The sequence below is a fragment of the Panulirus ornatus genome, chromosome 4 (assembly GCF_036320965.1).
Source record: "Panulirus ornatus isolate Po-2019 chromosome 4, ASM3632096v1, whole genome shotgun sequence".
Classification (NCBI taxonomy): domain Eukaryota; kingdom Metazoa; phylum Arthropoda; class Malacostraca; order Decapoda; family Palinuridae; genus Panulirus; species Panulirus ornatus.
Genome location: NC_092227.1, coordinates 65,659,278 through 65,683,675, shown reverse-complemented (window position 1 = coordinate 65,683,675; position 24,398 = coordinate 65,659,278). Strand labels below are relative to the sequence as shown.

The following is a 24,398-nucleotide window of genomic DNA, read 5'->3' as shown; positions in this document are numbered from 1 at the left end:
GCAAAGATTAACAAATGAAATGCATCGATAAAGACAGCCGTTTATCATGTGAAAAAACAAAACAAAACAGGTGTTTACTCGGTTCACTTTAAACACTATTACACACACACACACACACACACACACACACACACACACACACACACACACACACACACACGATATATGCGTGTAACCAGGCAAAATATTTTCTTTAGTACATTGTTTGTCAAAGACTAATGCATCTTTAACATTCACTAGCTTTATATTGGTTTTTACAAATTTTCTCACCATACGTTTTGCTTCATCAGATATAGTGTGAATTAAATGTCCAGTATTAATTTTCATTTTATTCTCGAAATACACGAGATTTTTCGGGCATACAAACATAAGTTTTCCAACTACAGACGTTAAGCCAATTAGACGACAATTTCTGGGCAGTGATATTACCTTTTTTGAACATCGGTGATACATTGGCAAACTTCCATTCCTCTTGTACTTTTCCCGTCGCAAATGAATTATTGAAAAGGCGAGTCAAAGGTTGAACTATCTCATTTTTCGCCTCTTTTTCATTTGCTTCTGTAAAACTTATCAGGGCTACCGTTTTATTTACTTTCATTCCATTATTGGTATGTCTTCAATTTTTACGTCAGCATGTCTGTACCACCGAAGCTGGATTCGGGACGTGCTATGTGTCATCAGTCGGAAATGTAGACGCTTAATTATAATCTATTTGCCATGGCTTCGTTTTCTTGAACCAAGTCACCGTTTTCCGTAATTAAAGGACTATGTAATGACTCTTGCTAACAATATAACCTTAAAACTGCAGATGCTGGTGTCCAACTTTGGGAGAGTGTGAGACAGGAGGAAGTTGACAGTTAATGGAAGTGAAAATATGAGATTTAGTAGGGGAGAGAGACAGGTTGGTTAGTGAGAATTTGAATGTAGAGAATTTGGCAAGAGTGAAGAATATTGATACCTGAAGTAGACCTGACACCAGATGGAACCATGGGAGCTAAAGTGAACAATAGGATAGGTGAAGAAGCAAAGGTCTTGCTTGCACTGAGGAGTTTGTGGAACGAGAAGTGAGGGCAGAGATGGGTGCGTTTGATGGTATAATAGTCCAGACGATCTGTATGGATGCGAGCCATTGATCCTAAATACAAAAGTACTGAAGTAGGAAGATGTGTTGAAATGAAACGTAGTATCGAGCAAGTAATGATAGGGTGAGAGAAGGAAATATGTGGCAGTAAGCGAGGTATGTTTGAGAGCGCTCAACATGGTCTATTGAAATGGTTTGGACATATGGACTGGATGAGTGTGGAAAGATCGACTAGGATAATGTGAGGGGGAAAAGGAGGAAGGGGAGATCAAGGAGAAGGTGTAAGTATGGAGTGAGAGGCGCAGTAGATTATTGGGATCTAAACATACAGGTAGATGGGAGGCGTACTTGAGTTGGGGAGAGTTGGAGCGATGTGGTATACAAGGGCGACATGTTGTAAATGAGCTGAACCAAGACATATGAAGAGCTATAGGAAACGACGGGTAAAGTGTATAGAGCTTGGCTGTGGATGGGATTTGTGGTTCTGTTGTAATATACATGAATACTGAAGAGTAGACGTAAACAATTGAGGCCATCCTGGAGCTACCTTGCATACGTTGGAAACGGCGAACAAGTATGAAAAAACATAAATATCTTTACATGCATTTACCATAAGACTTTGCGTTTTCTGTGATACGAATATTACAGAGGACGTATAGAAAATTGGTTTTAGGGGTATCTATGTTAATGTGATGCGAGAAAACTATTCCTGCCAAATGGTTCATAACGCATACAATACTTTGTAAAGATGTGACTTTTATGTAGACTGTCTATATTTCATGATCAGTGAGCATCTTCTGCTCATAAGTTACCATTCGCACGCATATGACACACGTCATCATCATCGTAGTGTATATTCTTTACTTAATTTTTGGTTTATCTTCGTTATTCTAAAGCTTACGACGAACGGTTATCCTGCATGTGATGTTCATTCCTGTACATAGAATCAGAAGTGTAGATAATGCTGTATTTTGTCCTATTACAAAAGCGAGGAATCTTGTAGATAAAAATGATTACTAAGGATATTGGGGAAATAAGACTCGAGAGAGGAAATGCTCAGGTAATGATGGTTTAATCAGCAAGACATGTCACTTCACATGGTTGCTGGGGACACTGATATTACTGTAAAGAGATGCGACAAAACACGTATTGGAGGATAGGCTAATAATGGAGTAAGAAAGAAGAATCTAACCATGACGGACTTTGATAGAAACTCATCATTATTAGGTACTGGCAGAGTTGATTCTTAAATGATTATACGAACCTTATTTTAATATCTGAGCGTGACAATTATTCTCGTGTGATCCACGTATTATTAATTTCCTTGATATCACATTTCTGACCTAAGTATAAAACCCATTATTTATGCTCCGGAAGATTTACGTGTCCCGCACAGTGCAAGGAGGTCGGTCTACCTACCTAAACATTTTAAGAACGGTAAGTCTGGCTGCTGCTTTCGGTCCTTAAATAGATAGCTGAGGTTTTGCAAGATATATATATATATATATATATATATATATATATATATATATATATATATATATATATATATATATATATTTGCATGGAAAGTTTATTGTCAAACGAACTCAAATTATGGACGAACAATAGTACTACCATGATTGCTGGCGAATTTCCTTCTTGTTGCATTGATACCAGTAGTCCTCGCACCAACAAAGTTGCATAACTTTTTTTTCCGTATGCAGAAATGAAATCCAGTTGTCAAATTTGATTACGAACAATTCGTTTAAATGTGAAGAATTTCAAAATTTTTGATAGTTTTTATATTGATGATTTTTATTACTTCACTTATTTCAATATGTTAAAGTAATTAAACAGCAATATGAAGCAAAAGTTGCTGAAAATAGAACAAAATGAAAACCTGAAATATTTATGGTTTTTTAAGAGTAAGAAAGCCATTACCCAATAAAATGATTAATTTCTTACAGAAAACTGCGATTTGATTTTAAGGTAATGAAAATGTGGCAAAGATCCTGAACATTTTTTGTTTTTGTTTTGTTTCATCCATGTTTACTTATGAAGTCATAACTCGTAGTCCAGGCAGTTATTATTGACGTCGTGTGTTGACTTTCAAGTCTCTCCTTACTAATCACCATGTCTGTGGTCTCCTCCACAGCCACAAACAGCTTAAAAAAGACCCAGTGGTCTTTGCTGTTTGGATTCCTTTGTGGTAACTTGACGTGTTTTGTTGTAACGATTATCAGATGTTTTTTAGGATGTGATTTTTATTGTAAAATTAATGTCTAATTGCTTCACCTTGCTCTGTCCAGCTGATGAAATATACCCCCATTATACTTGTATTCAAAGTGCCTTTGTGAGATTTTTAGTTTGCCTAATTACTCCCGGGAAGCGCTTAGCGGGAGAAAAAAAAAGATTCGATGTTTCAGAATGAGTCATTCATTGTGCTCGGAGCAGTTCACAAAACTTCCCGCCAAAGCTTGTAACCTAAATGAAGTCAGAACCAACGTGGCATCATCTGAACCATTCGCTACAGGATCCTGTCAAGGGTGATTCTCTTATTGTCTTGGGTTTTATTTCGTCTTTATTTCACTCATCTGAAGGTAATATGATCGACTGGGTTCCACCTGCATGGCTGACGTATCTTCACTGGTGCAGTGGACAAGATACCTGTTTCTTGACTCGCTAATAACTCCTCTTGCAGTGACGCGTCTTTTGATGCTTGAAGGCCACACGATGAAAAATTGTGACAAGTTTTATCCTCACGTTTAGCGTATGACTCTGTGAGAAACCTGGGTTAATAACCTGGATTAATAAGGAATATTGTACCAAGCTTTCACTTCAGTGTATGTGGGACGCTTTGGTCGGGGGTCCGAAATGGCAGATAATTATTTGCTGTCGGGCGTCACACACTGCTGGTAGTAAGTTAGGTCATGATAAACTCTCCCAGAAGCAGCCATGTGTGTTCACGAAAGCCTGTTACATAAGGCTGTACGGTGCATGGAGGTGACTATGGGTTTACTTGACACCAATACTAGTTAATGTATCCTCCATGACAGATATATGAACCGGGTTCTTCAGAACTTGTACTCTACATATGCTGTTTTCGACGGACAGTATTGGGAAGTATCAAGCCACTTCATAACATAGACTGTAACCAATCTTCTCTCAGAATCTCAGACTCCTATGGTTCAGCCATAATGTGTGGTGAACAGACTGCTGTATGTGCCACGAAGTTATTATGATGTGGTGGGTAGCAGTTTGAGGTAGCGTCGTGTGCAACTATCGCTCTGACTGGTTAGGGTACGTCACCGCCCACCTGACGTCAGAGCTTCTCTCCCGGAGGTAAGTATGGAGACGGACCGGTCAATATATGGACCGGTCAATACGACGCACCGGTCAGCTTGGTTGAACAGGACTGAAATGAACTTTATGGAAGTGAAGTCTGTGATGCCTGAGCTAAGGTTGTTCAGGAGCAGTGCACCGTGTAGGGCGTGGTAGTTTTTTTGTTTAATAAACGTTGGCATTAGCAGAGACAGACTTCAACCCTGATTACTTTGATCTTGCCATCTGACGTGTCACTTAGAGGCTGGATCTTTCATATAAAATATTGAGTTAGTTTTTACTGGGGTTGGTGACGCCTTAATGTTCCTCCCTTGTTCTGTCCACCGCCAGAAAAATAGCCAGATATGCGTGTTAATGACTTGTTTTGACGCATATCAAACAAACTGTTATCCTGAGTACACCATTAGCATACACGATGATATGAATTGTTTAATTTCAGGTGATTTTTTCTTTAAACCCTGTAGTAATGTTAGTAATTAAAAGTACGAAATCTAATTTCGCATTTACCTCTTATCTCATTGAGCCTTGATTTCAGATGTAGACTTTTTTATTCGAGTTGTTCAGTAACGGAATAGCTGGAGTGGAATGTGCGTAAATGAGAATATCATCTTGATGTTCTCTGTGCCTGGCTGGCTGTCAAGCGCAAGTCGACTGCATTTGTTTGTGTTTGCTTCTGTGGGTCACTGTAGCCTAGGTGCCAATTAAGCGGTTGACTTGTCACTTTCTGTCGTTTTTATGGAAGGTTGAGCTGAGCATCTGTCGTGTGAGGGAGGTTGTGCTGAGGGGGACTGTGTCCAGATGCTTTGGTGATGTCTTTTCATTACCTCGAGTACAGTGTAAGAGGCGGGTCATAGCTGGTTGAAGCTTCCAGGATGTGGTGTGTGAGGTCTGTACCGCAGTATACCAGTGGAGCAACTGGGTCTCCAACCAAGCTGTGTGGGTGAGGAGGACATTTTGCTTGATCCTGTTGCGGATCAGTTTTTAAAGGTGTTTGGATTTGGATGATAGAAGTTAAATAGGGTAATCTGAGGAAGGGTAGTTTATAAACACACACACACACACACACACACACACACACACACACACACACACACGCAAACGCACATTCGACATTTTACACACTTTTTTTCGCTTATTTAAGCAGTGCTTATCTACACACCTCCCATTGCTCACCCACTTCCCTAGTTATATTTACGCTCACCTTTTGTCATTCTGCGCTCCATCTCTCCTGGTATCGCTATACACACTCCTCTTTTCCAACTTCACTCTCTTTCACCACACTCTACCCACCCATACAGAATCCTCTTTTCCTAAAGATTTTACAACCGTTCACCCTCGCCTCCACTAAGTAATGATCAGACATCCTTCCAGCTGTCTCTTTGGGCACTTAACATCCAAGAGTCTCTCCTTTGCACGACTGCCAATTAGCATATAATCCGGTAATGCTCGCTGATCATCTTTCCTGCTCACATACGTGTGCTTGCGTGTGTCCCATCCTTTAAACCAGATATTCCCAATAGCCGATTCATCGTACACTTTGCATCAGGTTGTAGCCACTCATTTGTACTAGGTCGACTTCCTCTGTCTAGCTTTTCCAGATATATTCCACTAGGGGACAGTCACGTGACAGGCTTACTGCATGCTGGCTGTCATGAAGCAGCGACAGCAAAAGTAGCTGAAGCAGCAGAAGTAGCCACGAGCACAAGGCCATCCCTTAGGTGTGACGAGAGAATTTCAGTGTTGATGACTGACGTATAACCTCTGGAAAATCGCCATGTTGTATTATATATATATATATATATATATATATATATATATATATATATATATATATATATATATATATATATATATATATACACACATAATGTACACAACTTCAAGTGATATTCATTTGTGTGGTAGAGTGAATCAAAGGGGCATGTTGCTGCAAGGGTGATGTAAATCTGTTCGTCAATGGATGTAAAAACTTGTCATTGAGATAAAGATCTGTTTTGCTGGTCGGTGGGTTTCTATACCAGGTTTCGTCATTGCTTTATGCACACAAGACTTCGGATTTTGAGCTCTTTTTTTTGCCAATGAAGGGAAGTGGGATTAGTATTTAGACGTATCTTCTGATGAATGAGCGTACTTAACTTCAAGCCAGTAGAGTAGCTATTATCTTTTGCTCATACAATGACGACCAGAAGAAAGTGTAAGATGCCATTGCATTAACTAACTCTTATATGTAACCATTTATCAGTGTTGTGATGCATTAAAGCTATGCTGCTTTACAGTCGAGGAAATATTCAAACTGTATACATAGTATCTTACAGTATCGTAGCCCTACACTCTGTAACAAGTCTCACATTCGTGTTGGTACAGAATGGAAGCAAAGTATTTCTAAGTTTCTCTTGCCATAAAACCTTCCCCTCTAAACATTTCTCTCTCTCTCTCTCTCTCTCTCTCTCTCTCTCTCTCTCTCTCTCTCTCTCTCTCTCTCTCTCTCTCTCTCTCTCACCCTTGTACTGGCCTGTGGCCTGCCGCTTAGACTACACACGGGAAATCATTCCCAGTCGTTGCGGGGTCTCCTGGATGAATTCCGATACGAAACTAAACTCTTTTGATCCTGATCCATATTACAGGATTCATCCTATGTACAACAAATGCAGGTCTGTATATCCTGCATACACAGCGGGGTGCCAGTGTCCTGACACTTGGATCACTACACTCCTGCGTGTGTATCTCGGTAAGCACACACTAAACTACGCTCGTATAAACACATCTGAAGGACGACCAATGTCCCTTCTGTCTGGGACAATGATACTCATTTCGGATTGTTTACATTTCGTTTTCCTTTAATGACACACTGATGAACAACTTGACAGTCGGAATGGAAAGTATCCAACAGGGGAAGATATGGGGAACCAGCTTCGTCGTGCCCACTCCAAGAGGCACCACCCCAGAGGGCGCCACCAGCCTAGCCCGGCCTACCCCATAGGGTAGCACCAGCCTGTTCCTACCTATCCCATAGCGTAGCACCAGCTTGGCTTTGCCTACCCTATCGGTCAGCACCAGCCTGGCCCTGCTTACCCTATAGGGTAGTACCAGCCTGGCCCTGCCTCTCTCGCCACAGCTGTATCACTGGAAGCACAGTCTCACTTCAAAGGAGTCTACATTTCCCTGCCTACTAGAGGCAGTTCAGCTTTAGACAACAGGAGCCTCTAGGAAGGTACTGGGTAACACCAAGAATCTTGCAGGTTTTGGTCGTGTGGTAATTATAGATAATAATGCATATGATTCTCCCTTCGAACTCCAGATACCTATCAATCACCCAGCCACAGAGAGAAGGTCGTACATTTGGGGCTGACACCGGTTAAGGTCACGGGTTATGGCTGGAGACACCGCCCATGGTGGAATGGTCGTGGGAGTGGAGAGCAGGTCGCGAGGAGAGGACGCTTGGGTGAAGACATCAACGCGCGTAGGTTGTTTGGGCTACGACGAGCTGGACTCCTGCATGTCAGGTGTTGCTCCTCGTAGACATTCTACTGTACTGTAGTATCGCTGATAAGCATCTTATTAGCGTGGTCGTACATGCCATCCATTTGCATTGCAGATGTCCCCGTGAGGTTCTGGTCCTCCGCGCATGCGCGAACTAGAGATGGCCTTATATACACGAGTCAGTCGGACATGTGTAATATTTGGCCGTATATCATCTGGGAATATTCCTCTGCTTCAGATGTTGCCCAGCACTAGGGCTGATCAAGCGGGGTCCGGGTAAACCCGGGGGTGATATTGACGACTACATTCCCACCATGCTCATCCCCTAGTCCCGGTGAAATTCTGGCCAAATTATCCCTAGTCCCGGGGAAATTCTGGCCAAATTATCCCTAGTCCCGGTGAAATTCCCGGCGTTATCTTCATAATGTAAATGCATCAATTCTAATACTTTTCCTACGGCTGCTTTGGCGATAAAAATTCAAACCCCTGACTTACACTACAGTTTGGCAGAGGGTTCAATAAACGTTGTATGACATCCATGATTACTTTTCCCGCGTTACAACAACGGATTCAGCAACGGGAAAGGTCAAAGGTATCCAAGCGTCGGGGGACCTTCCCTGCCTGGGCTCCTTTTTTTTTTTCTTTTTGTAACACAACTACGACGAACACAGTTGAGTGACCGCAGTATTGGCTGGTCATTTGTGTTGCCTGAAAGAGTGTTTCGCGCTAGTGAACGCTCAGTGTAGGCGGTGCCTTATATTCTAAGTTCACTCTACGTTAAATTACTTTTTATTTGAAAGACAAACACTCGCTCAGGTTTCATGATATTATATTCTGATACTACATAAACATATTGTTCATCATACATTGTATTACATTCCATTATTATTCCGTTACATGTTTTATAACAACAAATTAAGTAATTGGAAAGGTCAAAGGAATTATTCCTGTATGATCAAGATTTTCATGAAAGCAAGTCATTTTTTACATATTTTTTTTTTTTTTTTTTGCAAATTTCATACTTATATTTCATGCAGTGTGTATACCAAAATATCCCAATTCTATTTTTTTCAATGTTTCATTTTTTCCCAGTATTTCTATATTACTTGAGATTGATACTGGATCCTGGAATTGCATGGGTTTGAACCCAGTTGTGTGGAGGCTGGGAACAGCCAGGATAATCGACCAACCTTTCTCACCAACCCTGCCCACCTCTCTACCAGGATATCGACCAACCCTACCCACCTCTCTACCAGGATATCGACCAACCCTACCCACCTCTCTACCAGGATATCGACCAACCCTACCCACCTCTCTACCAGGCTATCGACCAACCCTACCCACCTCTCTACCAGGATATCGACCAACCCTGCCCACCTCTCTACCAGGATATCGACCAACCCTACCCCCCTCTCTACCAGGATATCGACCAACCCTACCCACCTCTCTACCAGGCTATCGACCAACCCTACCCACCTCTCTACCAGGCTATCGACCAACCCTGCCCACCTCTCTACCAGGATATCGACCAACCCTGCCCACCTCTCTACCAGGATATCGACCAACCCTGCCCACCTCTCTACCAGGATATCGACCAACCCTGCCCACCTCTCTACCAGGCTATCGACCAACCCTACCCACCTCTCTACCAGGATATCGACCAACCCTGCCCACCTCTCTACCAGGATATCGACCAACCCTACCCCCCTCTCTACCAGGATATCGACCAACCCTACCCCCCTCTCTACCAGGATATCGACCAACCCTACCCACCTCTCTACCAGGCTATCGACCAACCCTACCCACCTCTCTACCAGGCTATCGACCAACCCTGCCCACCTCTCTACCAGGATATCGACCAACCCTGCCCACCTCTCTACCAGGATATCGACCAACCCTACCCCCCTCTCTACCAGGCTATCGACCAACCCTGCCCACCTCTCTACCAGGCTATCGACCAACCCTACCCCCCTCTCTACCAGGATATCGACCAACCCTACCCCCCTCTCTGTCTAGGGATTTGATTGCAAACATCTTCAGCTAACATACAATAGATGTGATTTATTTTTCCCTCTTGTGATGATCAGAGGCATGTGATTCAGGAGATGATGTCAAGAAAATCGAAGGTTGTGTTGGCCAAGAGCGAGTGACTCCGTCAAGTCACAAGGTGCATTCCTCCTTCAAGTAACCTGTGTCCGCCCCTGGAGACGTTATATAACTCGGAGCGGACCGAGCCAGCTGGTGCGCCGAGAGAAATAACAAACAAGAAAGAGAGGAAGCTTGTGCCAGTCGAAGCCACAAGCCTGCTGGCCGGGGTGATTGGTGGCGCCCGGAGCTGTTGTTGCAGTGAGTGTGGGAAGCACTGTTGACGGTGCTCACGCTGACTGTCAACACACGCACTGGAGGCTGCTGCTGCTGCTGCTGCCGTTATGAATACACAGCGCGGAACGCCTGGGTTCGTTGTGACATGTGGGACATACAACACAGATAGGCCCTTATTGTGTATAATTGTTACAAAACTTTTTTTTTTTTTCTTAAATTCTATAGCCATAGTTAGCGGGGGTGTCCGTCTCGCTTATGGCAAGATGACAGTCAGTGTTCGTTGGTTCTGGATGCTTGCATCACAGTGAGGAGTTAGCCACGACATGACTGGAACATTGAGGAAAGTGATCGTTGTTTTTTTTTTTCCCCCAGCTCTGTGGTCTAGGATACTAGGTACAGTGATTTAGTTTTTGAGACTAAAAGGTGGTAGTAAGGGCAACATTTTCAGATGCTTTTGCTATTAACATCTACATGACCGTTGATGGTGTTCACTGTAGGAAGAAGTGGAAGTAAATTGCTAATCTTCTGCAGCGTCTTGTGGGTAACTTACGACTCGTTTGATGCAGACGAATACCGGTTCATCTGTCTTACCTCAGCAGAACCATCAGGCTGGTCTGCTGATCAACGAGGGCGACAGTGGCACACTCAGAGCTGGGGAATTGGGGAGGAAAGTCAGACCTCCACTCACGAAGGATTTTATCATAGCTTGATATTTACTTTCTTTTTCCAAGGCGTTACGTCCATAATCCGCTCTCATACTGAACCTAATGTTGTTAACTAATGTGAAAAGATGAAACGCAAAACACTTAGAATTTATATGTAACTAATGCAAAATTCTAAGTTCTGGGGACGTGATATCTGTTGACCAGTTGTAAACCATCGTGAAATGTGTGTTGTGCTGATATGATCTGGGTAGCATGCTCGGCTAAAGGAAATGACGCTCGGATTCGATGAATACTTGTAAAGTCTCACGGATCCCAGGTAAAGAGACGCTTTAGACGAGTGTTGACGTACACGATCCTTCAGCAGGCGCACTCGTCATTGGTCAATACCTGTTTACGTGAGTGTTACGACTGCATCCCCGGGAGGCAGCACAAGTCGGTGACACGGCGTGTTTGATATCCAGGCAGAAATTCCCTCATGCTGTTTACCGTAGTCATGCCACACACACTCATGGTGGGTTGCATCTCTCATGAAACTCCACAACAAGGATTCGGGTCTTGTTACTCAACTAGAAATCTATTCCCCCAGCAAAAACAGATAGACGAATGAGGTCGCTAATACCCAGGACGTGGTAATTGGTTCATAAGTCCCGAAACATTAGAAAAAAGGAAAGAAAAAAAATGCCTAGAATACAGCTCCCTGGTCTGGCACTACGATAACTTTTGTAAACCTGGAAATATATATACGGCTCCAGCCCACCATCCTCGGGGTAAGAAATATCAAAGCCTCCCGTCTCTGGAATACAAACAGATAGAGAGCTGCACGACTGTTTCCTCTTGAAAACCCTGACCTTCGGACTTTTATCTGGCTTGAGGGTGAGGGATCAGCCGTGTACTCGAACACCTCTCCAACACGCCCGCCCAACTCTGGGGCTGCCTCAGACAGTGAAGGTCTCGGTGCACCGGAGGGCCGGCAGCAAGGTCGTGTGGATGGCTTTGATGGCGGGGTTTCTAGTCATGAATTTTTCAGTTTCTGTCAGCTTGTGTCGTCCTTTTTAAGAATCCGTCAGGTAATCTGTCAATCCATCTGTGTCTGCCTACTTGTCTGTGTTTATTCTGCTATGTGTCTTTCACCATTTTACTCTCGTGATTTCTCTGTTCTGTAATTTTGTTTCTGTACGTCTCTCACCACACTAATCTCTCCGTCTCCCACCACAAGCCACTGTGGTAGAGGTCGCTGGGGTCGGGGGATGGATCATCTCAGGGCGCAGTTACTAACCAGCAGGCAAGAGCGGTGGGACCTTCAGAAGCCACAGGTGGCGCCACGCATGGCGATACTCATCCTCCTCTCATGGAGGTTAGAGGTGCGCAGGTTGAGGCTCATCCTGAGCTTGTAGAGGCGGCGCTGGTGGAGGTGTCCGTCGGTTGAGGCTCTGTTCCTGAAGGGCTGGGCTGGTGGGCCGCCCTCGCCGTCGGGAGTCTCCTCCTCCCATGCCCTTCTGCCCCGCACCCCCAGCATCAGTGACACCCACCGCGAATCCGACGGCGAATCTGAGGAAGATGAGGATGTTAGAGGTGGAGTGGGGTAGGTGTCGGAGGGTTGGTTGGCGAGGATACTTGGTGGATGACGAATGATGGCTGATACATGGCTTTAAGTGTTCGATTATTGCTATTCTGTAGTTAACAAAAGGGTGATGTCCCATGGGTGATAGACTTTCTGTTTTGTGCTGTTGGTTGAATGTTAGTGGTTGCTGATAATTGACTCGTGGCTGTTATTGGTTACTGGTGTCCAGTGGTTGACAGATGGTTGTTGGTGCTGTTAGATAGTTGGTGCCATTTGGTGGTTTTGAAAGGTTGTGGATTTGTTGGTGATATTTGACGTCTGAGGTGTTTGATGGCCGCCAGATGTTTGTTGTTCGTACTGGCGGTTGACAGATGTTTAGTGGTTGTTTGATGATTGATCGGTGGCGACTGGTAATGTCCATGTTTGACATGGAGTTGTTGAGGATGTTTCGTGGTTGACAGAAAGGTTTTGGTGGTGTTGAATGGCTGTTAGTGGTGGTTGAATGTTGACAAATGTTTGTTGATAGTGTCTATTGCCTGCCCAAAGGCTAGTGGTGGTGAGTGTTGGTTGATAGACAGTGTTTATGAGGTGACGTAGAGATGGTTCCTGATGATGATGATTGGTGATTTGTAATCAGTTGTTTTTAGGAGTTGTTACATGTTTATTGATTGTGTTTAATGGTTTGTAGATGGTGATGAGGGGAATTTACTGTAATACATTATTCACACATACAAACATAAACGGGTACCTGGCGTAGGCTATAGGGTGTGTGTGTATGTGTGCATACATACATAGGAGTAAACAAGATACACACATCCGAACGTTAAGAGACGGGGCAACATGAGTGTATACTCTCACCCTGTAACATACAAATATTAATAACGACTATTAAACACACACACACACACACACACACACACACACACATACCCATGATCCCAGAGGTGAACCACTCATAAACCAACTGCAGCCTGTCAATACCCTCAACTTATGCAATCATTCTCCCGACCCACCGCCTCCAGCAGCCGGCCTCGCCAGACCTTACATTCTGCCGACCATCACTACACACAAGGACCAATTGGAGCGCGGCACACGAACCATCCTCTTACTACTTGCCCATCCTGACAGCACTCAATCTAGCCCATCCAGTCAACAAAAACACTAACACAAACTAAAGGAAAGCAGACTGGCCAGCCTTCAAGCAGTACCTGGAAACATAAACCTCAGTAAAGATGATTTCTGATCCCTATATAAGGCAATCTCACACTTCACAGCCAACCATACCAGCAAGAGGCACATATCACAGGACATGGAAAGAAATGTGTTATTCTTACATAATTTCAGGTACAACTGTACCTGTAAAGGCCAAGCAATATCAGGCCCCTTCCCAGACATGTATGGGGAGGTAATGTTAGAAGCATGAAGGCGGTTTTCTGGTGTCAGTCCCTTGCGCCGGTAGAGACGTTCACAGTGTTTTATTATAAGTATGTTACACTTTGATTGATTCTAAGAAATCTACAGAAAACTAAGGGCGGACGGGCACAACTGTAAGCCGCAAAACAGGGGTCGGATCCCCCTTGCCAGCGGCTCAGCAGGGGGTCGGGTCGTCCTGCTAGCTGCACAGCAGGGGTCGGGTCCCCTTGCTAGTGGCACAGCAGGGGTCGGCAGTGTGTCCTTGGTGCGAGGCAGACGCCTGTCTCTTGCGCTGGTGTTTAACAACAGCCTTACCACCCGGCACATTCATCACCAACTTCCTGATCTTGACTGACATAATTAATTTTTCTCCTCTCTCTCTCTCTCTCTCTCTCTCTCTCTCTCTCTCTCTCTCTCTCTCTCTCTCTCTCTCTCTCTCTCTCCCTCCCTCCCTCTAACTCACCCCCACCACCGTCTTTTCTTTCCATTCTCTCTTCCCTTTGTATCGTATATATATATATATATATATATATATATATATATATATTGCTTTGTCGCTGTTTCCCGCGTTAGCGAGGTAGCGCAAGGAAACAGACGAAAAACATTCCGCTTTTAGCAAGTTCTGTTCTTCATAACCTGTCTTTTTTTTTTTACTGCTAAACCTAATAATCTTGCTTTTATTCACAGTGCTCTTAACTTTCTCCTTTCACACTGTCTCCCAAACGCGGACATCAGCTTCTACCGTTTCTCAATAGAGTCTGCCACTTGTGCCGTATCATCACCAAATAATTGACTCGCCTCACAGGTGTCTCTATCCCCAGCAGACTGCATACCTCCTCCTCTTTCACAGACCCTTGTATTCATCTTCCTCGCCACCCCATCCACATATAGTTTAAACAAGAACCACACACCGGCTACCGCAGACTCACTTTCACTTTGAAATACTCACCCTCCTCTCTGTCTACTCGCACACACACCTTACTAATTGGATAAGGAAAAAAAAGAATCCTCACTACTTGTAGTAGTTAACTCCCACATCAGATATTCGTAGCACTCCATCAACCCTATCATAAGACTACTCCAGATTCCTGAGCGCTACATACATATCCTTTTTCTTCTAAGTATTTTCACATATTCTTCAAAACAAAGGAGTACAAAAGAAATACAAAGGAAATCAAACAGCAGTAGGCCACTGGGTCCAAACGAGGCTGTTTGTGATATCGGAAAAGAACGAAAATAACTGGGTTAGTGTGGTAGATGAGGAAAGACACAGATTTTTGAAAGAGAAAAGCCTGTAGCTTTTCATATAGATAAGGAGGCGTTAATAAAGTCAGTCGTGGATTTGAAGCAAACTATTTATAAAGTCTATATTGAAACGTTACTACTTTCAACGACCCTTATTGGTAAATCATTCCACGTTATCAATCCTGTTGAAAAAAAAAGCGTTACTTGGCCTCATTTGAGGTAGAACGTTTTTCCACGAGCATGATGTATCCATTACCTCAAGTGAAATCAGACGAATCCATCCTTGAATACTTTTATTACATCACCTCTTAACCTCCTCTAAGATAAGTTGATTCGTGTTACTTGACTCTCATAGGTTTTGTCTCCAAGTCCGAGAATCATACTGGTATCTCGCCTCAGTACTCTCTTCACTCGGCGTGTCTTTCCTCAAGTAAGGTGACCAAAACTGAACGCAGCACTCAAGCTGAGGACGCAAGTTTGACTTGTAAAAAGTGAGATAATTTCCTTCGACTTCATAATCAAAAGCTCCACCTATGAATCTAAGAATTCTGTTCCCCCTCCTAATTGCTTTTGTGTACTGCTTACTTGGCTTTAGGTCACGAGAGATCACTGCATCCGAGACTTTTTCCTTATTTACCTTCTGTAGTTCAACAGGATTCATACTGTAGGTCGCCTTTTCGTTTTCACTTCCGATATGTAAAACTTTCCACCTATCAATATTTCCTCTCCTCATTCAGGAGATCAAGACCGTATTGACCCGAAACATAGACCTAGAATCTTTCAGGAACCTTGCTAGTTCCATGCCCATACATCTGCAGTTGATAACCAAGATCAAAGGAGGGATGACGCAGTACTTAAGTGTAAGTGTGACATTGCCTTTGAAAACGTATGAGGGGCGGACAATACTTTTTTGTGGACATTGGATCTTCAACTTTACAGATGCAAAAAAATTATTTAGAATCTTTGTCATGGCTTTGTCGTCACCATTTCCCGTGATTGATAGACCAGTTGAGTGAGTAATAATTGTCTTGTTTCTAACATTACCATAAAACTCTAAGTTAGATTTGCTATTTTCAGCAATGTAAGCCTCATAAAGACGTTTACTCTGAAGTGTATATGTCTTTACGTATTTTGCTGTGCCATATTGGCTACTTGCCCGTCAGTTTCTTAGGGGTTACTTTCTTGGACAAGCGCTTATTTACTTCTTTGCTCCACCAATTTTGCCTCGTTTTGAGAAGACCGTCTAATACATTGGCAAATGTGCTTCCTCCACTGCTTCGAAAGTTTTACTGAAATCTTTCAAGCTGTGTCCATATCGTTTTCATTGATGTTGTCATTCCAGGTTTGCCTTTCAAGAACAGCACGAAGACAATTTAGATTTGGACGTCTGAAATCTGGTATTATTTTTCGCGACTCTCACGATGACCATCATTACATCCAACCTTGAAAGTTACCTCAGTAGTAGTTTACCGTTGATCATCTGTACCAAGCATTTCTCTAACCTAGAGGGTGATGTGTATTTATGTGATTTCGGCTCACCCCTTTCGTAATTTAACCCGTATATCAGTCTACTGTCCTTGTATATGAACACAGACGAAACCAGTAATACGTGAGTGTCTGTGCAGAGTACAAGGGACCTTCAACCCACTTCAACCTGTCATCATATAATGCTGTCATACCCATTAGCATGGGTACTGAAGCCATCCTGTACTTTGCTTGTATCCATGTACTGAACGTACGAGACTATCAGTCCACCTTTGTAACTCGCCTGACATCCTCCTGTATCTGTGCAACTACAGACTCCAGCCTGTCCAGTGTGTCTTGCCTTTTCCACACTCCGTTTCTTCATTTTCTTTCCTTCCTGCTTCTCTCACATGTATATCCTTCCCTCCCCCTCCACCGATGACCTCCCCGCCACTCGCTTCTATTGACTCCCGTCATTCCTCTTCCCTACCGTCCCTCTGCCTCCACCTTAACATTAAGGTCAAGTCCCTCGGGTCATCAACGTTTACCTCGGCCTGACAGCGTGGCAACACGTTCCTTTTAAAGGAAATATCTGGAGAGCCCGAGAGGTGTCGTTGTCACCGTAACGTCAACGCACGTTCCTCTCATTACCGTCTTCTTCCCATTTTTTTTTTTTTTTTTGTGTTCATCTCGCTTCCCATTTTTCATTTGTCATCGGTTTTCTCTTCCGTTAATTAGTCTGGTTGTTGGCCTGCCTCAAACTCTCTCTCCCCATCGCTGGTAACTTCCTTGCCCTGTTAGGCCATATAAACATTACGTCCAGTATCGTAATATTTGCCGTCGGATGAATTTAACGTTTGTGTTACGCTCTCTGCTTCCGAATGCCGAATGGTCATTAATCCAATCATATGTAATGATATGTAGAGATCGCTGCGAACTACAGCTCTTGCTATCGTATGATCACGTTAGATTTATCTTGAGGTAGGTTGAGTATGGCAGGTTGAGTATAATACGGTCTCGTTAGATGCTTACACGCACACTGTTCGTCCCACATGCCCGCTGCTGCACCATTTATGAATACGTCGACTTCAGGCAGGTGGCGTCTACCGCTTGATGGTAAACTTAGGAAACTTATCTACATGAATCTTAGTCATTTGATCTAAGACTGTTCCTTTAAGATCATACCCGAAGCGTCTCGTGAATCATTTTGCCTGATGGATGTTCCAGTCACCGTCCCTGACTAAAGGTTTGTATGGTGATCCCATCGCTGACTCAGGCCATGTATAGGACACCTGTATGGCCTGGAAACGTTCGTAGTCCTTTCAGTCTTACGTGACAGTGGGGCACTTGGGTCATGGAATACATGAGACTTGTAGTTCAGGAGGAACAGTGTTTGTGGGGATAACTTAGCTGAAAACCAAGTTATTTCCTTTACAGGATTCTTCTATGTCAGTTTCTTTATGATGCTGATTATGTATTGCTTAAGGCTACTGTCTGTGTGTTACGAGGAGTTTTACACTCGTCTTACCTGCTTTTTAACCTTGTCTATATTCCTACGTGTCGACCCACACACACACACTCAGCCTCATACATGTACCCGTTTATCTATCAGTCTGCAGGGGAAGATCAGAACACCAGGGTTCGAACTCATGCGCCTGTGCTGACTGATGGATAGTAACCCTAACCACTATACCAAAAAGGCCCAGTGTGTGTGTGTGTGTGTGTGTGTGTGTGTGTGTGTGTGTGTGTGTGTGTGATAACCTATTTGTGATTACATTTTCTTACTGTAAGGGGAGGGAGTTTTACACGCTTGGGGTCCGATCTCTCAAAATATAAACAGTCTGCATTAACCATGACCTCAGTCATTATATTCCGCCTACCCACATCATCTTCATCAAGTTTCTTGCTTAGCATCACATAATGTCCTGTGGTTGCTCTGTCCCTGCGTCTCTCGAAGGACTGTTTATTTAGTCTTGCGCCACCGATCTATTTCAGAAACTTGAAGGTTGTGTGATCAGGTCACCCCTCACTCTTTCCTCTTCTAAGTGGCCAAATTTAAAGCCATTAACCTTCTCCTTTAACTTTGCTTTCTTGATTTTGGTACCATCTTGGCTGCCCTCTTCCGGACCTTCTCTGTTGGCTCTTTGTGCTTCTATTTAGAGTGTTGGTGTCCAAACTTAAAAGAGTATTCACCATTTGGGCTTACATAAGATATGGACAACTTACCAAAGTTCACCTTACTCGTACACTTGAATGCTATTTGCCAGGAGACAGTTCGTCTCCTGTACTATTCTCCTGATGTGGAAATCCGGCGACGGTTTGAGGACGATGTCAACTCCCAAGCCCATTTTACACGCAGATTCTGCAACTTATTCCTGCTTTCTTTCACTGTGTCCCATCATCAGTAATTTACATTTGCAAATTTGGTCTGATACATTGTTGGTGAAATTCACCCTGAGTAAGTTATCAAGGTTCTCTTGTAGGTTGCTGCAATCATCCGCGCTTTATGCTTCCTTCATGACCATGGGCAGTATCCGCAAATATGTTCAGGTAGGAGTCCAATCCGTTTAGCAAGTCATCTGCAGAGATCACGATAGAACCCTGCGGTACGCCGCTGATAATCTCAACCTTTGTCCCCATCCATTAAGATGAATTTGTCTTCGTCTGGAGGTCCAACTTCTTAACCCGCCTCCTGTGTGTTCTATTGCCAAAAGCTTTCCGTCGAGTCCAGATTCAGACAGTACAGCATTATCTTCTGTTACAAAACAGAGCTCACTCTCTCGTAGAAATCTGAGATATTTACTAAACATGATATTTCCCTGAAATCATGTTGTCCCTCACTAAAGTAATTTCTTCTCTGTAGGAAGTCGTCCATTTGTTCTCTGATTGCCTCTTCCAGTGCTTTACTGACCATAGTTGTCAGGGAGAGGGTCTATGGTTCATCGATTACTCCCTCTTTTTTCTCATAAACATGTGTGATGTTTGCTCTCACTCCATTTGCATTTTACAGACCACATTCATTAGGGAGAAGGTATGTAGTTCATCGACTCCTCGCTGTATTTTTTTCTTATCCCCAAACATGATTGTTGCTCTCTGTCACGCCCTTGGCACAGATACGCTGTGAACAACATTTTTAAGTTGTTTATCAAATGTATCTGCACATAACCTTAGCACAGATATGGAGAATTTTCATAAGGCCAAGGAGTCTTACATAGGTCAGTACTCTTTGATGCTCCCTTCTTGACATTTTAATGCTTTCCAATACCTTCCCATCATTCCAACATACTGAGCTTGAGGCTGGGATGTTTTTCACTGAAATCATTTTTGAACTTGTCGTTTAGATTCTGGCATATCCTCAACATCCTCGTATATAACTATATTTGATGAATCACTTTGCCATTGTAACTGTTCTGTAACTGACAGTTAACCCCCTGCCTCTGTTTTCATTGTTTCTCAGTTTTTTCTTCTCTTAACCAGCTATACTCGTTTGTTGCTCTACTTCAACTCATCAGTGTTCTCTAATTGGTGTTCCACTGGTATCTTCGTCACAGCACGTCACAAAGAAGCAAAGAGAAGCGTCTTCATCCTCCTCGAAGGCTTAGGGTGATAGTCTTAACGTGCGTGGATGTAACAAGATGAGAGGAAGGAAGAAATAGATAGTAGGTTTGAGTAGAGGAACTTGGATGATGTGGCTCTAAGAGAAACAAAGCACAAGGGGAAGGGGGCAAATTGGTTCGAGAATGTCAGAGTGGTTAGTGGTAGGGTGAGAGTTAAGGGAGGGGTGATACTTCTCCAGACGGAGGAGTTGTGGGAATGTGTGAAATAGATTAAGAAAATTGCTCTGAATTTAGGCAGCCAATCGGCAGAAAATACACAGTTGAAGTATTACAGATATTACAGCATTGGGAAGTCATTAGAGTAACTAGTTAACTAATCATAAAAGAGCTCAAGATCAAAGTGGGGCTAGATGTTTATAGTGTGAGGAAGTGAGCCGGAGATTGGTGTGGGTAAAAATGAAAGTCGATTACGAGAGATGGAAGATTGTTAGTGCTTATGCACCTGGTCATGAGAGGAGTGAGGAAGGGAGGAGATGAGTGTCAGCAATCTTTATGAGAGGGATCGAGAGTGGATGATGTGGCATGGGTACCCAGTGTGGATGGAAATGGTGAACAGCTTGTGGACATATGTGCTGAAAAAGGACTGACGATTGGGAATACCTGGTTTAAAAAGAGGGACACATGTAAGTATACGTGGGTGAGTGGAGTAGAGGCTATGCGGCCATAATTGGACTATGTACTAATTGACGAGCGTGCAAAGCAGAGACTCTTGGATGTGAATGTGCTGACAGGGGCAGCTGGTGGAGGCAAGGGTGAAAGTATGTAGAGCCTTTTGAAAAGAAGAATTGGTGTGGGTGGAAAGAGGGTGGTGAAAGGAAGGGAACTTGAAAAAGAGGGTTGTGTGAAGACAGACACTCATAGAGATTGAAGTAATAATGGCAAAATGTGAGAGTAAACGAGACTAAGGAAGTGGGCGAGGAATGGAAGGTATTTAAGGAAGCATTGCTTGCTCGTGCAAGAAATATTCTGTGCTATGCGGAATGCGGATGGTGGACATGTGAGAAAGGATAATAAGTGATGGATGAGGAAGTTAAGTTGGTAAAAAAAGAGAAAAGAGAGGTGTATGGGCTCTATTTGCAGGGAAGGAGTGTGAGTGATTAGGAGCTACAAAAGGGAAAGCGGCAGAAGGTCAAGAGAACTGTGCAGGGGCTGAAAAAAGAGGACATGACAGCTGGTGTGAGCAAGTATCGTTAGACTCCAGAGAGCACAAAGAAATGCTTTAGAAAAAGATAGATATTATGAGAACGAGAGAACACACGGAAACATCGGTGAAGGGGGCAAATAGTAAGCCTAGTATCGGGCAGCGATGTTGTGAAGAGCAGATTAAGTAATTATTGTGAAGGAATGTTGACTGTGTTTGATGATAGGGTGGCAGATATAGGGTGTCTGGGTCGGGGTGGTACTCGAAGAGAGTCATGACAGGTGATGAAAGCCTTCCATAAGATGAAATGTGGTAAAGCGGCTGGAGTAGATGGTACTGCGGTTGAATTTCTTAAGAAAGCGGTTGACTGTGTTGTTGACTGGTTTGTTAGAATTTTCGGTGTATGCACGGCTCATATTGAAGTGCCTGAGGAGAACTGGGGAATGTGTGTAGAGAGAGAGGTCACCGTCTTTTATGGCAGAGATGAGCGTGTTTGATGGCACACTATTCATGTCGGTGCTCTATGGATGCGAGGCGTGGGCATTAGTTAGGTATGGAAAGGAGAATGTGGGATAGGTTGGAAAATAAATGTTTGACAGGATAAGAAATTGGTTTGGTAATACTAATGCGAAACCTTAAAGGAATGGACAAGCCGTCAGACTTTATTCAAAGTTCGGAGTACAACGTATATACCGATCCATGCTGGTCGTAGCGAAATACGTAATGGTATTGATGAACCGCAGTGGTTACATCCGTAACACATATCTACTACGCATCGTTAGCGTGAAGTTGAAAACAGCGATCAATGATTTCTAATGAAGTTTGAATGGAGATTGTCATCAGTGCTTGAAGCTGAGCCGTATGTAAACGCGCTACGTTGAACATACAGCATATTAACCTCAACAGATCCGAGATGATGATTCAGGACATTTTTGATGCACATGACGAGATGTGATGCGGTGGTGAACACTCTCACAAACTTTAGGTCACCATCAGAAGCTGAAGGTGGATCACGCGGTAGGAATGCCGTGTTTGAGGCAATCAGCTGATACAGGAAAGACTCGTCCGCCACACAGGTAACTGTCTCTCAGGTTCAACCTGTCTGCGAAGTTAGGTGACGGGCGGAGGTGGCGCACCGGTGCGGTGGTCCGTCTCCCACGCCACAACAACAATCCAGTGATGTTTCAATAAGTGATGCTGCAGCGCGGGTCCCCACCAACACTGGATGGGTTTCTTGTATCAATAACAAGTTGATGGATGGCTTGGGAGGCGAGATGAGGGAAGGGGGAGAAAAGAGCAGGGAAACAGGTTTGAAAAGAAGAGACAGACGTAAGGAGAGAAGAAAAGGAAAACGGGAGTGAATGATAATGGTGTGGAGAGGAGAGAGATTTCTTTTTTCATTTATCTTTCCCCTGAGCAACACCCCTCGGGACATGAAGGACACAGAATTCCGCAAGATACCGGACAGTGTTACACAAGGTTGTGTGATGTGTAGAACAGACTTCTTAAATGGATACCACTGGTAGGAAATGGAGAGACGAGTTCGGCAAAGATTGTTAAAAGCGAAGGGAAACAGAGGTATGCTTATGGCGAAGACATGCCGAGCTGCATTCGAATCAGTGAAGTAGATTACGTGAGGAAGGCTAAAAAAAATTTAGAGAAAACGTTGTGGACAAGGCAAACGAAAACTGTGTACTGTTCCAAAACGCCATCAGGAACAAACTTTTTGTTGATAATATGTTAACTCGACTTCATGTTTCAGCATTAAAGGTTGGTGAAAAAGAAAAGGAAATATGTGAGGAGCTGAGAGTGTAAATATGAAGTATGACAGCAGTGGAAGACACATTGCCACCAGTATTTGCTAGACGGGAATGAGGAGGGAATATATGAATAATCGTCTGTCCCCTTGGCTGGTCCCTGTGAACACTAGTCACGTTACTTTGATAGCGAAAACTTGACCAACTCAGGAAGACCATTATTTCTTTCTTTTGGAAAGGTTACTACGTCTTCTTGGGTCTAGTTACCCTAGACGCCTCACACTACGTCACGGCACTCCCCGGGGTACCACAGCAGCCTAGCCTCTCCACACCACCTAGGACGCACCCCTGGGGCTCAGTGATTGTGCGTGTGCTGAGTGTATAGTAGAGCAGAGGTTAGTGTTGAGTGAATGGAGGCACACATCCCCGCATTCTATTCCCTTTTTCTTTTTCAGTTCCTTGTTCAGCCACTCTTGTTCGGAGGCCGTTCGGACAAGGAATCTGGAATGTCGAACCTTCGCCCGAAATCATTGTCAGTATGCTGTTCGTGAGGCTGAGCGTTTGTCTACCTAAAGACCATGGTATCCTCTCGTTCTTGCGCTAATGAATCTTTTTGGTCTTTGGTCAAAAACTTTCTTACAGCTTTCGTCGTCCTTCTTTTCCTTTTGCTTTCCCATACCTGGTTCTCCTGATGGTGTCACTGTCACTCTTTATCTTTTCTCAACTACTTCCATCTTGGACAAGTCCACTTTTTCTTCACTCCGTCATGGGACTTCCAGTAATCGTTCCCATACTCGTTTCCGCACTCTCAAAAAAGCGCTCTCTTGCCATAAGCAATGCTTGATGTCATTGCCCCTCATGTTTTGAAGTTCTGAGGGAATGTGCTTCTGAACTTGAGTCCCCGATTGTTCGTCTTTTTTTTTTCGCTTTCGCATGAAAATAAAAGCATTTTCTCATTCCTGCAAGTATACATTGGGAAAGCCTACGGAAAGAGCCATACAGCTGTGTGCGGCTGGTCCGATCTCAGAGGGCGGGACTCGCCCAGACAGCCCACGAGAGCTGTGGCCGAAATGATACTCGTGGACGAGACGGAGGAGAGCAACATCACGGGCGGCAGATGAAGACATGTTTAGGAGAGGTGACACCAGGAGCGCTCATATGCCATAAACATATCCTCCATTCTGTTCTGAAAACCCCAAGTAATCAACTTAAAAAAAATCGACTTACAAAAAAGCAGGGATATTGTGTAGGTATATAATGAATTTTCTTATGAGCTATTCTATATCTGCAAGGGTGTCATATCTCCGTATATATATATAGTACTGTTT

The 24,398-nt window shown here is 43.6% G+C and overlaps 1 protein-coding gene and 1 long non-coding RNA gene across 2 annotated transcripts in view; one reads left to right on the top strand and one right to left on the bottom strand.

Moving 5' to 3' along the window:
- The window catches only part of LOC139764552 (uncharacterized), a 482,407-nt gene that overhangs the window by 234,708 nt on the left and 223,301 nt on the right, over positions 1-24,398 (top strand). The gene's annotated exons all lie outside the window — the stretch shown is intronic.
- LOC139766757 (ras-related and estrogen-regulated growth inhibitor-like) overlaps positions 10,559-24,398 on the bottom strand; it is a 156,288-nt gene continuing 142,448 nt past the window's right edge. Inside the window, exon 7 of the mRNA XM_071695680.1 lies at positions 10,559-12,420. Coding sequence (XP_071551781.1) covers positions 12,173-12,420 — 248 coding nt within the window. The 3' untranslated portion in view covers positions 10,559-12,172. The remainder of the gene's footprint in view (positions 12,421-24,398) is intronic.